This window comes from Apium graveolens, chromosome 3, assembly GCF_009905375.1.
Source record: "Apium graveolens cultivar Ventura chromosome 3, ASM990537v1, whole genome shotgun sequence".
Lineage (NCBI taxonomy): Eukaryota > Viridiplantae > Streptophyta > Magnoliopsida > Apiales > Apiaceae > Apium > Apium graveolens.
In genome coordinates, this window is record NC_133649.1 from 64,019,853 (window position 1) to 64,034,634 (window position 14,782).

At 38.5% G+C, this 14,782-nt stretch overlaps 1 protein-coding gene across 1 annotated transcript; it reads right to left on the minus strand.

The window, feature by feature from the left end:
- Nucleotides 1-11,185: 11,185 nt before the first annotated feature.
- Nucleotides 11,186-11,938, minus strand: LOC141714285 (U-box domain-containing protein 34-like). Its single transcript, XM_074517814.1, has one exon. It carries the CDS (start codon nt 11,936-11,938, stop codon nt 11,186-11,188), a length of 753 nt encoding a protein of 250 aa, XP_074373915.1.
- Between the last annotated feature and the right edge of the window lie 2,844 nt (nt 11,939-14,782).

Here is a 14,782-nt window from a genome sequence, read left to right on the forward strand (position 1 = left end):
AGAATCAAGCCGTTGAGCGGCAAACATAATTTATTTTTATATTTTAATTAATATTGCAATATAGGATTTTTAATGAATTAAGATTAGTAAATTAAAATATGAAGAAAAAAGTGCTAAATATTCTTTTTACCTTGTTTGACTAAATTTACTATTAAGTCTAACTCTCTCAGTCGATCAGAGAATGGCAATGTTATGGCAATGTTAGAGTCATGTTTTGTTCTATTATAGCTAACAATACACTGAGACCTGGGTTGATAAATAGAATGTTAAAGACATCTTCTCTCCTGTAAATATTAGAAAAATTAGCACGATGAAGATTGCATAATGATGATAGAATGATCATGGGTAAAAGTATGTTAAAAGACACAAAATAAAAACCTGACATTAAAATGTGATGACAAAGAAATCCCTTGTATACATTAAGCAGGGGTTCTAAGAGCCTAATCCTAGCAACAAATAGTATGATTAATTGTTAGCACATAGTGAGAAGAACCCATCTCAGCGATCATAATAAACCCAGCTTCTGTTAGCCTTCTACATCTCATTATAGAGATAATTGAGCTGTAGGTAGTATTCGGCAATCAAAAATACCTAATATCGTAAAAAAATTATAATGAACTGTAATATCCAATATTAAACACCTACACACAATAAAAACATTACAGTGAATATAAATTTATATTTGTCTATAGATAGGTACCGAAATTCAAAGTTTGTGTGTGGAACCAAAACATGAGATGACAAAAGGTGACCATTTTTTTAGAGATTCAACCTTCACATGGAAATTGACTGACAGCTAAAATAGAATTTGCAATGCAACAAATAGAAGATACGTATCGAAAGTGCAAATATAATTTCAAGGTGAAGAACAAATAGAAGATACGTATCGAAAGTGCAAATGTAATTTCAAGGTGAAGTAGTATGCAGGTAAAAACACCACGCTCATGTAGCTGAAGTTTCATTGCTATTTTCAGCAGTATCTTGATAACACAGGTGATAGCTTCCTTTTCTTATAGCTTTCTAAATCACTAACATCAATGGAACCGCTTTGTTACAACCTGTTTTCACTTGGATAATGTCTACGACTATATATGATATATAATTTTTTTCTTATTCTTAAGAATTTTAGTATGTAAAGGCTCTCAGGATCCTTGCCTACAACGACAATTAATTTGTATGCAGTTAGTGATGGTGTGCATATATATACCGTACAAGTGAATTTGTAAGGTCAAGAGTTAATGTTGAGTAATTAGTAAGAAAACAAAAAGGCTTCAGTTAAGAAATGCAAGAGACATGAGTTAAGAAATGCACGAGACATGAGTTATGAAACACAGGAGGGAGAAATTAAGAAAATAACTAAATTGTGAGAAATTCAGAAAAATTAGTTAGAAGCATCCAATTACGCCACGAATTTTCCTTTATATAAATATAAAGATTCAGGGTTCAAAAATAGTGATTAAATATTTGTTGCTCTTATTTACTTTACCGTTAAGCGCAACAAAGACATTAATGATTTCGTAGACACTAAAAAAGCTGATTAGAGCTAGAAGGAAAAAGAAAGATAGAGAGACTTTGATTCAAGCTAGTCAACGACAGCACTCTTTAAAATTCAAATTGATTTTGATCCAGCGTCTTTCAAGACTATTTTCATTATTATCAAATCAGTTCTTTGCGGAAATTTAGCTTATTACACCATTTTCTTTAATAATTTTCGGTGTTTGCATTTACACACACAACAAAAACTTATTTAGGAACTTTCTTTTCGGGTGGCACTATGATACGAAGTTCGAAACTTTCCCCCGTGGTTTTCATCATTGTTTCCACAGAGAGTGCATCTCCCCTTCGGTTGAAGGTTGAACTTTCGATAATATTTGCATGTGTTAAAGCAATTCCAGTGGTTGGCACTTGGCACCCTTTTATCAATTTCGTCACATAATCAAAAATATTACTCCCTCCGTCTCGGTCAATTGTTTATATTTGTTTTGGGCACGGAGGTTAATAAATATGTATAAAGTAGTGAAAAAGAGAAAGAGAAGTGAGTGGAGTAGTGGGACCCATTGATTTTTAATGTATAAAAAATAGATAGTGGAGGAAAAGTAGTGTGAAAAGGGGAAAAAATTTGGAAAGTGATGGGACCCATTTACTATTTTTGGTAAATTTTGAAATAAAAAGAATTGGATGGGACATCCCAAAAAGGAAAGTGTAAAAAAATGGTTGGGACAGAGGGAGTATATTTTAAATTCTCTCTTTTTCATTTCATTTTTAGCTTTTTTCAAAAAACACTCCAAAAATATCAACTTCATTAATTTAATAAAAAAATATTTAATAGAAATATCATAGAGAAATGATATTGTATACATCATTTGGACCGTACTGAGACCACAGATGAAATTAGCACCCTATTTTATGGATGCCAACTTTTGGCACCACAAGTTGGCACCTCATGCCAACTCACTTGGCACCCCAATGACATCTCTCAACTCCAATGAAATGCTAACAAGGGTGTCAAGCCACGTCATGCCACATGGCGTTGACACCCCTCTTGGCACCCTCCGTTAGAGTTACTATTAGAGCAAGTTAAATACAATGCTATTTTTGATGTCATCTCTATAATTTTAAATCAAATGTCAAAAATTTCAACCCCAAAGAAATTATATATTCTGATACAAATATGCATATATGTCACTTCATCAAACAACTATAGATGAGAGGCATCTTAATGTGCTTTGAATGAAAGTTAGGGAAAATTGACAAAATTTAGGTAAATTTGGAAATACATGATTTCAAAATGCATCTAGTTTTGGAGTTAATTTTTATTTTAACATCAAATTAAAGATACTTTTTGATGTAAAATTATAACAATAACTATAAGTATTTTACATCTTGTATTGAAATGGACTTGCTCTTAAAACAAAAAAAATCGAATTTATCGTCAATCAAGGAAACTGTAATTGCAATCATTTAGTATTTTTCTTCAAATTTTCATCATACTTCATACGTTTTAAATATTATTATCGTAAAATCATGTATGTCGAATTTATCGTAAATCAAGGAAACTGTAATTGCAATCATTTAATATTTTTCTTCAAATTTTCATCATACATCATGTTGACAGAGGAATTTGGTATCAACAATGTTTGAGGTTCGTCGCCGGAATCACGATATATGATGATGGTTCTTCACTGGAAAAGTCGTCAGAGTATGGTGGTTGTGATTAATTGGGGGCTGAGATTGCTTAGGGTTGGTGGTGGCTCCTTATGGCTCTCGCTTCCGACCCCTTGCAATTTGCCTACGTATCCCTATTTATAGGGAATCAAGCCAACATAGTTCTTGGGGAACAAAAAATCTAATTGGCTTAGATTTCTCATCCCGAGGCCCAGTAGGAAACCCACTGGAAACCGTCTTCTACTAGCTTTAGGAATGTCCATCGATGAGGCCCAACCACAAAGGCCCAAGGCTCGTTCATGGCTTCAAGACTTTGCGGATAAGGCATCTCCACAGACGAGGATAACCCTCCACTAACAGTTGTTTCTATAGTCCGTGGATGCAGGTATAGCCGTCGTTCATCCCAAATGTTAGATGCATCCTTATCCCCCATATAAGGAGCCCCTACTAGATTGCAGGACAAATGATCCCAAGCTTTTGGGTGCAAAGTGCAGGATACTCCGAAGTTTTCCAACGAGGACAACCCGTTGACTATAGAGATGTAGTTCCCAAATCACATACCAGAGTTTACCCCACATCCGCAATGAGGATACCCATTGACTACAGGAGGAGGCCTTCCGTCTAGGCATACCCTGGAGGTCTCAACAGAGTTCCTGAAGAAAATATGTTAATAATAATCATCCGTCGTCTTCTGGTCCTCATGAAGCGTCCAACGGCCTAAAAATTCATTTGATGCCAGCAAAACAATGGGGCGCGCCCTAATATCCATATGAGTTAGGGCGGCGCCTGATCTCCCCCCGGAGGGCGCGCTCTTTCTTTTTCAGAAAGGGGGAAAGCTCTAATTTGAGGTGATCATCATAATTTTGTCCCAATTTTGTCCAATTGACTCGATTTTGACCCTAATATTGCTCGTACCAAATTTTAGGCATAACAGCTACCCCCAAATTCCATATGCCATTGAAAATGGGATTGGAATTTTAAACCCCCTGTCAAACTTGAAAAATTTGTATGAGCGTCTACCAATTTGATGGGGTGCCCTTACGAACTTATTCATTACCCTTTCTTCATCCTCATCCATTTCTTCTTTAAACACCATAGGGCGCACCCTAAATGAATGTGCATCTCATGAATCTGTATAACAAATTCACACACCCCAGCGTAACATTTGTCACTCTCTACCGTTTCTCTTCTTGATGGCTTTAACCTTGGTTTGTCTAAAGAGGTTTACCACTTATGCACCACATCTCTAAACTTACATGAGCTAACTCGGTGTAAGAAATAAGAGAAATCGTACAAAAGTGTGCACCTCACATATCTTGGAAAAGCACAATCCATTAAAGAAGGTTTGAGGATTTTCTCTAACTTTTTCATCCCAATATTGGTCTCCTATGGGGGCGCCTTAAACTGAAAGGGTCATCATAAGAGGGCGCGATTTAAGGGAAGGCGCGACCAGAATAAAAGACTAACTCTCTGATCTTCAAGTAATAAATAATCTTTAATGCAAGGATGACGTGCCTTGTTGGTGAGAGTGATCCTTCCACTGATGACACAATATCATTTCATATTTGATTTCTTGCTTCTTTCCAAATCATGACTCCAAACCGCTGATATCGTATTTTCCACAAATAATGTGATTCATTTATCAAATTAAAGTCAAAATATTTACGATCTTCTATAATCTTCTATTTTTAGAGGGCTCGCCCTTTATAATGGAGGCGTTTTCCTCAAATTATTAACATCATTAGAGGGCGCGTCCTCTTTACGAGGAGCGTTTTCCTCGACAAAGGTAACTTTCTTGGAGGGCGCGTCGTTTGTATGATGCGTGTCTTCCTCAATAAAGGTTTTAATCCTTGGAGGGAGCTTTCTCTATAAGAGGCTCGTCCACGTCGATAAGGTAACATCCTTGGAGGGAGCTTCCTCTGTAAGAGGAGCATCTACCTCGACAAGGGTATTCGTCCTTGGAGAGCGCTTTCTCTGTAAGAGGAGCATCTACCTCGACAAGGGTATTCATCCTTGGAGGGCACGTCCTCTGTACAAGGAACATCTACCTCGACAAAGGGAATCATCCTTTGAGGGCGCGCCCTCTATAAGAGGAGCATCTACCTCAGCAAGGGTTTTCATCCTTGGAGGGCGCGTCCTCTATAAGAGGAGCATCTACCTCGATAAGGGTATTCATCCTTGGAGGGTCCGTCCTCTATAAGAGGATCATCTACCTCAACAAGAGTTTTCATACTTGGAGGGCGCGTCCTCTATAAGAGGAGCATCTACCTCGACAAGGGTATTCATCCTTGGAGGGTGCGTCCTCTATAAGAGGATCATCTACCTCAACAAGAGTTTTCATCCTTGGAGGGCGCGTCCTCTATAAGAGGAGCATCTACCTCAACAAGGGTTTTCATTCTTGGAGGGTGCGTTCTCTGTAAGAGGAGCATCTACCTCGACAAGGGTATTCGTCCTTGGAGAGCGCGTCACCTCGACAAGGGTCTTTTACAGAATCTTCATGTAATAAAACTAAATCAAAGATCAATATTCTTAGAAAGATTCTATCTTCAACGAAACTCAAGGGATGCAGAAACTATCTCATGTAGAAATATCTCTTAACGAGGCATCTCACGAAGTGGCATCCAATAAAGGCATCTCACTCTCAGAGACATTTTCTTGAAGTTGAGCATTTTCTTAAACATAATTATTTTCCTGACCTTGAACATCTCCCTGATTTTCAGGAAAATCCATATATCTTACTCATGTGGCAATATGTAACACCACCGAACTAATGAGAGGTGGCCTACCCCCTGAGCGTGCACCCTGTCAAAAGTACTTTCTAGCCTTATCTTCCTCGTCTGTTTCTAATGTAATTCCTATATTTTCTTTTTGCTAAAAATAACCAGATGACCTTGGTAATCATATTGAAAGAAGCATTAACATATGAGACAAATGTGCTCAGGGCGCGTCCTGAAAACTCACTAAGAGTATAGATGATGTGAGGGCGCGTTCGCTGAAACTAAAATTTCGACATACTAGGAATATCATTGTACTTCATTTGCTTCTTTCTAAATCATGTCTATAATTTCGAGGAAGATGACATAGGTATTTCAATGAAGGCGCGCCTTAAGAGACATAGCCTTGGAGAGTTTACTTGTAACTGTTGAGGATATAACATCACATCCTTAGATGGAGGAGCTCATTCATGTCCAGTGGCCTCACCTTGATAGTCAAGGGGCGCATCCTAGGATTCATGGTACCTCTACTATAATGGCTTCTTTTCTTTTAAAGTTCCAATATTAAGATTCCCCTTGTAGTTAATAAAGTTCACCTCACCATCAATATTTATTTTTTTAAGGGCGCCTTAAGAAAAAGGCGCATCTTGAAAGACGAGGAATTAGTTCCAGTCAAGCCATTATTCAAATAATGACTATAACTCATCTAATCATCAAAACATCTTCATTGGAAACTTCCATAGACTTTTTCTTCTGAGGGCACGCCTTGGGAGGGCAATTCTCCACTGAATGTCTCACATGCAGAGGGCGCGCCTTAATAGATTGTGACACGGTGCTTGATAACTCATGAGATTTTTTCTGAACAAGATTTCTTACCTGCAAGAAATACAATTAATATGGAACTTGGAATGTTACCTGGAGGATGCGTCCTATAGGGACGGACGTGTCCAGTCGGTGAATTCTCCTGGAATTTGTTGGAAGTCACCTGGGCCCCAAATTTCTTAATCGACGCGTGTCCTAAGAGTTTGTGGGGATCTCCTCCGTGCCAAGTCTCTTTCAAAGTATTCTTCCTGCACAAGTCCCAGAAACAATTAACTGAAAATACAATGAAACTAGTTGAGTGTTACCTTGAGGGATCGTCTTAAATGCGATAATTAGCACCTGGTAATAATGCCTTCTTCTTAGAATGTTCTCCACTTGATCGTCCTTGGATTTTCCCCTGGTTAAGTCCTCTGAAATGAATAGCGTTCTCAAATCTTCTAAATCAAATAGGGTTCTTCAGTCTTCTTGTTGGAATATGATTCTCCAATCTTCTAAATGAAATATGATTCTTCAATCTTATAATTAGAATAGGATTCTCCAATCTTCTATATCAAATAAGATTATTCAATTTTCTAATTAGAATAGGATTCTTCAATCTTCTATACCAAATAAGTTTCTCCCAATCTTCTAAGCCAAATAGGTTTCTTGCAATCTTCTAAACCAAATAGGATTTTTTGGTAAAAATTTGCAGCTGTTGTTTTCCTCTGTTTCCGGGCTGCTCAACTTGAATTCTCGTAACTATATCATCTCTGAATTAAAGATAATTTAATAAGTTTCGCGTAGGCTATAATATCGTCCAAATTTGACTTACGGAACTCGAGATAAGGCCCAAACAGTGTAAGCAAATCGCTTAACCCACCAAATCCGAATTTTGCATCAAACTTCGCTCCTTCGTGGCCATGACTGTAAACTTCAACCCCCATGGCTGGAAATCATCATCCATGGATCTCCCTCGTGGCCGCGGATACTACATTCAAATCTCCTTCGACCCCCTTGGACGAAAATAGGTATTCATGGATCTCCTTCATGGCCGTTGTTTGCAACCTCCTCCGTGGCTTTCCTTCAATTCTTGCGTTAAAGAACCTTCATCATGATGAGACATCTCTTCCTCCTGAGATTATGATCTTGATCAGCACCCCTCCTTCTAGCGCCAATTTGTTGACGGAGGAATTTAGTATCAACAAAGTTTGAGATTCGTCGCCGGAATCAAGATCTACGATGGTGGTTCTTTGATGAAAAAGTCGCCGGAGTATGGTGGTTGTGATTAATTGGGGGCTCAAATTACATAGAGTTGGTGGTGGCTCCTTATGACTCTCGCTTCCGACCTCTTGCAATTTGCCTACGTATCCCTATTTATAGGGAATCAAGTCAACGTATTTTTTGGGGAACAAAAAACCTATTGGGCTTAGATTTCTCATCCCGAGGCCCAGTCAGAAGCACACTGGAAACCGTCTTCTACTAGCTTTAGGAATGTCCACCGACGAGGCCCAACCACAAAGGCCCAAGACTCGTCCACGGCTTCAAGACTTCGCGGATAAGGCATCTCCCCGGCCGAGGATAACCCTCCACTATCAGCTGTTTCTCTAGTCCGTTGACGCAAGTATAGCCGTATAGCCGTGGTTCACCCCAAATATTGGACGCATCTTTGTTCCCTGGATAAAAAACCCCTACCAGATTGCAGGATAAGTGATCCCAACTTTTGGGGGCAAAGTGCAGGATACTCCGAAGTCTCCCAACGAGGACACTCGTTGACTACAGAGACAGAGTTCCCAAAACACACACCAGAGTTTACCTCACATCCCCAATGAGGACACCCATTGACTACAGGAGGAGGCCTTCCGTCCAGGCATACCCCTGGAGGTCTCTGACCACGGACATTGCCTTCCTGTGGTTGCATTACAGGAAGAAATTCTTCAATAGAGAATCTGCAGAAAATATATTAGTAATAATCATCCATCGTCTTCTTATCCTCACGAAGCGTCCAAAAAATCTGCATAAAAATTTATCTGCTTCCAGCAAAATGACAGGGCGCGTCCTAATATTCATATGAGTTAGAGCGCGCCCTAATATTCATATGAGTTAGGGCGCGCTTGGTCTCCTTCCCTGAAGGGCGCGCCTGGTCTCCTTCCCTGGAGGGCGCGCCCTTTCTTTATCAGAAAGGGGGAAAGCTCTAATTTGAGCCGATCTTCATAATTTTACCCCAATTTTGTCCAATTGACCTAATTTTGACCTGAATATTGCTCGTACCAAATTTTGGGCATAACACATTATAAGTTTTAAATATTATTATTGTAAAAATTACGTACGTCAAATTACACCTCATAAAACTTTAACAAGAAATTTCGTTAGTAAATTGACTGCAGTTTTAGATGAATGTAAAACTCTACGAGAAATTATGTTTCTACTAATGTAGAACTTTTGTAGGACAAAAAATCCACTTCATGACCCTGTGCAACCGAAGTTAAATAATATATGAAGTTTGTTTAACACATTTCTATCCCTGCTAAAGCTGTTCAAGAAATTAAATAATATATATTTGAGTGATATAATAAATAAATTTAGAAAAAATTAATATATTTGGTTTGTTATTTAATAGTTAACCAGTAGTTTGATTAGTACTTCAATTTAGTCCCATATTGATATTTCGATTTTTTTTAAATATTTATGAATGATCTAACTGTACGGATGTCAAGATTTATATATTTTTATGATAAGACAAAATTTTATGAAAAAATAAATTTATTTTATTTGTTATTTTAAGAATCAACCAATGGTTTAAATAATACTCATGTCTAGTGTTCAGTGCCATATTGATATTTTGATTTTGTAAAAGTATTGATGATTGATCCAATCATACGGATGTCAATATCTATATATTCTAGTGATATATTAAAAAATTTAGAAAAAAATAAATGTATCTGATTTGCTATTATAAAAGTCAACCTAATTTGACCAGTACTTCTTACTAGTGTTTAGTCCCATTTTGATGTTTCAATTTTTATAAAAATATTTATGAATGATCCAACCATACGGATGTCAATATCTATATATTTTAGTGATATGATAAAAATTTTAGAAAAAATAAATGTATTTGATTTGCTATTTAACAATCAACTAGTAATTTGACAAATACTTCTTAGTAGTGTTTAGTCCCATATTAATGTTTCAAAAATTTTAAAAATATTTATGAATGATCCAACCATACGGATACCAAGATCTATATATTTTAGTGATAAGACAAAATTTTCGTTAAAAAATAGTTTTATTTTGTTTGTTATTTTAACAATTAACCAATTGTTTGAATAGTACTTATAACTAGTATTTAGTCTCGTATTATTGTTTCAATTTTTTTTAAAATATTTATGAATGATCCAACCGTACGGATATTAAGATCTATATATTTTAGTGATATGATAAAAAATTTAGAAAAAAATAAATATATTTGATTTGTTATTTTAACAGTCAACCGGTGGTTTGACCAGAAATTTTTCATTTCAGCTTGTCTCGGCTCGACTCAGCTCGTTTTGATAAATAAAGCTCATGCTCGGCTCGTGTTCGGCTCGGTTTGATTCGGTTCCACTCGGCTCGATTTTGTTCGATAAAAGCTCGTGTTCGGCTCGCTAGTTAACGAGCTCGCGCTCGAAAACGATTTTTGTACATTAAAAAAGCTCGACTCGGCTCAGTTTATTAGAAAAAAATAAAACTAAACTCAGTTCGATCAAAATTCGACTCGACTCGGTTCGTGAACAACTCTAAACCCTGATCTATATTCGAAATCTGTAGCATTTGCTAGTGCATTGCCTAATTCTTATGTTAACATGTAATCGGTGTGAAAGCAACATATTTTAGTTTTTATAGTTTTATCATAATCAAAAGGTAAACGATTCAACACTCAGAGTTCCATGTCATAATAATAAGATAAATGATTTAACACCTTCAATTTCATAAACAAATCAACATAATTAGATGAAGAAAAGAACAAGTCAAGAAGATGTACGTGACATTTTCCTCCCATGTTCCTAGCAATTTCACACGCCAGATTACTATTAGCACCTACGAATATAACACGCATAGCAACCAGCCGTGTATGAAAACACACATAAATCTCCATATTAAAGCTCAAATAGAAGTTAAAAAAGGAGAGGATTTTGTAGAAATGGAAGAGGAGTTGAAAGATAGGGACATGGCAGCTGCAGCTCAGCAGCTCATGCAACTTAGCGGAGACGAAGACGAGGAGAAAAAACATGACTCCATACTTTCTTCTTCTACTACTCAAACTGATAATGAAAATATTAACAAGAAAAAGAGTCACAAGAATGTGGTTGCTGCTCAAAACCGCGATGATCAGAGCTTTAGTACTAATTACTGGAGATCGGATAGCTTCGTCATGAGGCCTAGGAAACGAACAAGGTACCGATCAATCATGCATCTTTACATGTCAACTAAGCCAGTACAGAACGTTAGTTGATGGATTATTATAGTAATCAGTCTGATCGGAAAGATGAGTAAGTGTAATGTAGTAAGACAGTACTAAAATCAAGTTTTTGATCTATTTGATTTCGTAGAAGCACGACCCCAGAGGAATAGACATCAGATTTAACACCAAGCATCCCAGTTTGCTGATACTCAGGATCAATGTAGCAGAAAGTCCCAGCTGTTGATGTCATTCGGTACTGTGTGACTTTGTCTTCGACAGATGGAGGAACAAGCCTCGCCAATCCAACATCGCTGATCTTGCTTAAGTAGTTCTGGTCAAGAAGAATATTTGCAGGTTTGAGATCACGGAGCACTAGAGGCTCTGGCTTGGTCTGGTGGAGGAAATGCAGAGCTGTAGCTATCTCTGCTGCTAGTCTAAACCGACGTCTCCAGGGCAGTAGGGGTGAGTTTCCCTGTCGAGCAAGTCGATCATCTAAGTTACCATTAGCCATATATTCATAAACCAGGCATCCGTACTCTGGACAGGCTCCCAGGAGTGGAACCATATTCGGATGTCTCATGCAGCTTAAAACTTCTACCTCACGATGAAATTGTGATTCACTCTCAGTTGCATCTGGACACAGAACCTTAACTGCAATTGGTGTGTGATCAAGACGGCACTTGAACACAGGGCCATGACCACCTTCCCCAATTTTCCGTGATCGAGCAAAACGCTCTGTTGCCGCTTCAATCTCATCTATTGTGTATCTCCTGTAAAGAAATCCATATTCTGATTCCCCTTGCTTTTCTGTGGTTTGCATAGCTTCCTAAGGTTTAGATTCTACATTCTCTGCAGAGTCCATTTCTGTTTCTTCAGCAATTTGAGCCTCCTCTTCCATTCGCCGACGCTGGAGTTGAACTGCCTGGCGTACATAGATATAATCAATCTAATATACTATTTGACACCTACTCCATTTAGAGATGCTAAAGCATGCCTCTACATTTTCTTTCATATAACTACGAACCTTTTGATTGGCTGACAATGCTTCTTTGCATGCTGTGCTATACATATCCATCGTTTTCTGTAGCTCGAGCTACCAGATCACCCCCGGTGTTCTCCTTGTTCTACCCGGACACAAACTCCATTTTGGACAGTAACGACGGCTGCGTGCATCGTAGCTGTAAGGTGGAAACCTGCAAAACGAAACCGGAAGGGGATGGCGTCCCCGCGGCGCCTCCGGTGTGAGAATGAGAAAGGATTTTAGAGAACGAAGGGGTAAAACGGGAATTATACGTATATAGGTGGTGTGTGTATATGTGTGTATATCCGAGCTGAAGTAATCCCTAATACTACTTTTGTTCAGCCTTTTATAGGCTTCCCATTAGGGTTTAGGGGTTTGTACCTTTGATCTGGACCGTATGAGTGTTTTGGACTGTAGAATGGGTGGACGTCCATGATGAGCTAGTGTACAACTGGATCCGGACCGTAGGAAGGTTCCGGAACCGGGCCACCTGAGCGGTGTAGATGATGCCACGTGTCTTGGGGTCTTCAGGTTTTTTGCTTGACAGATCCTGGGCTCTTCTTCTTGGGCCCTGGGCTTCTCTTATTGGGCCCAGGGTTCTTATTAATGGGGGGCTATCATTTGCCTCCCTCTCCCTTATGCGGGTTTACCCGGATGAGGGAGTAGAATTTTTATTGTTGCGCTGGAATGACTTAGCAAAAATTTGGGGTTTTTCTTTGATTTGTTGCCCCACTAACCCCGAGGTCTAATGTATATAAGACTCCGGGGTTGACTTGGTTAGTCATTTAATTTGAGTCCAAGGTGGGGTTCCTTGAACGGCTTAGCAAAAATTTGAGGTTTTTCTTTGATTTCTTGCCCCCTAACCCCGGGGTGTAATGTGTATAAGACTCCGGGGTTGACTTGGTTAGTCCTTTAATTTGAGTCCAAGGTGGGGTTCCTTGAACGACTTAGAAAAATTTTGGGGTTTTTTTTATTTGTTGCCCCTTAACCCCGGGGTGTAACATATATAAGACGCCGGGGTTGACTTGGTTAGTCATTTAATTTGAAATTCGAATTTTGGATAAGGTTTGGTGGATAAGGACAGGCTGAAATTTGATTTGACCAGACTCTGAAAGTAGGTGCTGAAAATCCGGGATGTCAGAAATCTGTTGGGATTCCATCCGGACTCGTAGATATATACGTGTATGTATATATATTTTATATTTTTGAGTGTGTAGAGCGGCTGCCTTCCCCCCTTTTTGCCTGAAAAGCCGTGCCACGACATAATTGCAGTAGGGGTAATAACTGCTGCAGTTACGATTTTCGATACCAATCAAGGGGGCCACGTGGCACTAACGTCATTTTCTCTAAAAACTCTTCACCTTTTCCTCCTTCCTCTATAAATACCCTCCTTCCTCTCCTTGCTTCTTTTTACACAAACTTTTGGTCGAGAGTAGAAAGAAAACAGAGATTTTAAAAGAAATTTTTGGAGCTTTTGACTTGAAGCCCTTGTTTTTCTCCTGCTTTCTGTAAGTAACTTTGTTCATCTCGTTTTTCTCTTATTTTCCTTCGTTGTTTCGCCATGCATGCCTACGGTTTGTGCTAATTTTATTCGATACTCTTTGCGTTTTTGTTCGAGTTTTGCGACTATTTGGTTGTTTCGAAGTTGAACTGCGTAGTTTTATAGGTTTTGTATAGTTTTTGTGGTTGGTTTAGTGTTTGATTTATGTAAATAGCATCGATTTTCTGTTTCTCTATGCGAAAATATGGGTTTTTGATAGTGTAAAATGTAGTTGAGCCTGGGGTATGTTCTTGGCTTATTTGTTTAGCAATATTTGTATGTATATTGTGTCGATCTTGTTTTTGATTTTCGATTTTAGCATAATATGTTTCTGAATTCGTTGTATTTTTTGTTTTATTTTTGTTTTTTGGTTCGGGTGTGGCATTGACGCCGGGGTACGTATATATGTGTATATAGTATATGCAAGGTAGGAAGTTTAAGAACACTGCTAACCTTAAGATTCGCTACCCGGGCAGACCGGATTGTCTAGGAGCTTTATTTGCGAGTCTTCCTTCTTCTTCCAGTTCTAGTAGTGATTTTGCTGAGATGCCTCCCTGAGCTGAGAGACCAACGCAAGTTTTAGCCGAGACCTTAGTTTTAGGCCCCGGGGGTACTTTGTCCAATCCGGACGGGTCCTGGGAGGACGTGGACCATTACTTTGTCCAGTGCCGGATATACCTAAAACCCCTAGGTTTTTATTATAGAGACTTATTCGAGGTGTATGGGGGCCCAGAGGGATTAGACGCCCCGGGGACCAGGTATGAGTGCGGCCCCGTACACAAAGACATTTGGGAGAAGTTTACGGATGCCGAGATTGATGGCGCGCTCAGGTATGCATTCAATCTCGGAGAAGAATTTGAATGGAGGTGGCCGGAGCCAAACAAAAGAGTTTACCATAGACCGGCGAGGGGTTATGTCGGGATACCCTTGGAGCATCTTTGGAGCATGCGATTAGGTTTACACCAGTTTACCAAGTCTATAATATCTGGGATATAACGTGTAATTATTTTTTTTACTGATAAATGTATATTCTGTTTTTATTCTGTGTTTATACTGTGAATTAATTGTTAAGTGGTATATGTGTTTGGATATTTAAATATGAT

Excerpts from the sequence above, each read along its gene's own strand:
- LOC141714285 (XM_074517814.1), bottom strand. The coding sequence starts at position 11,938 with ATGCAAACCACAGAAAAGCAAGGGGAATCAGAATATGGATTTCTTTAC.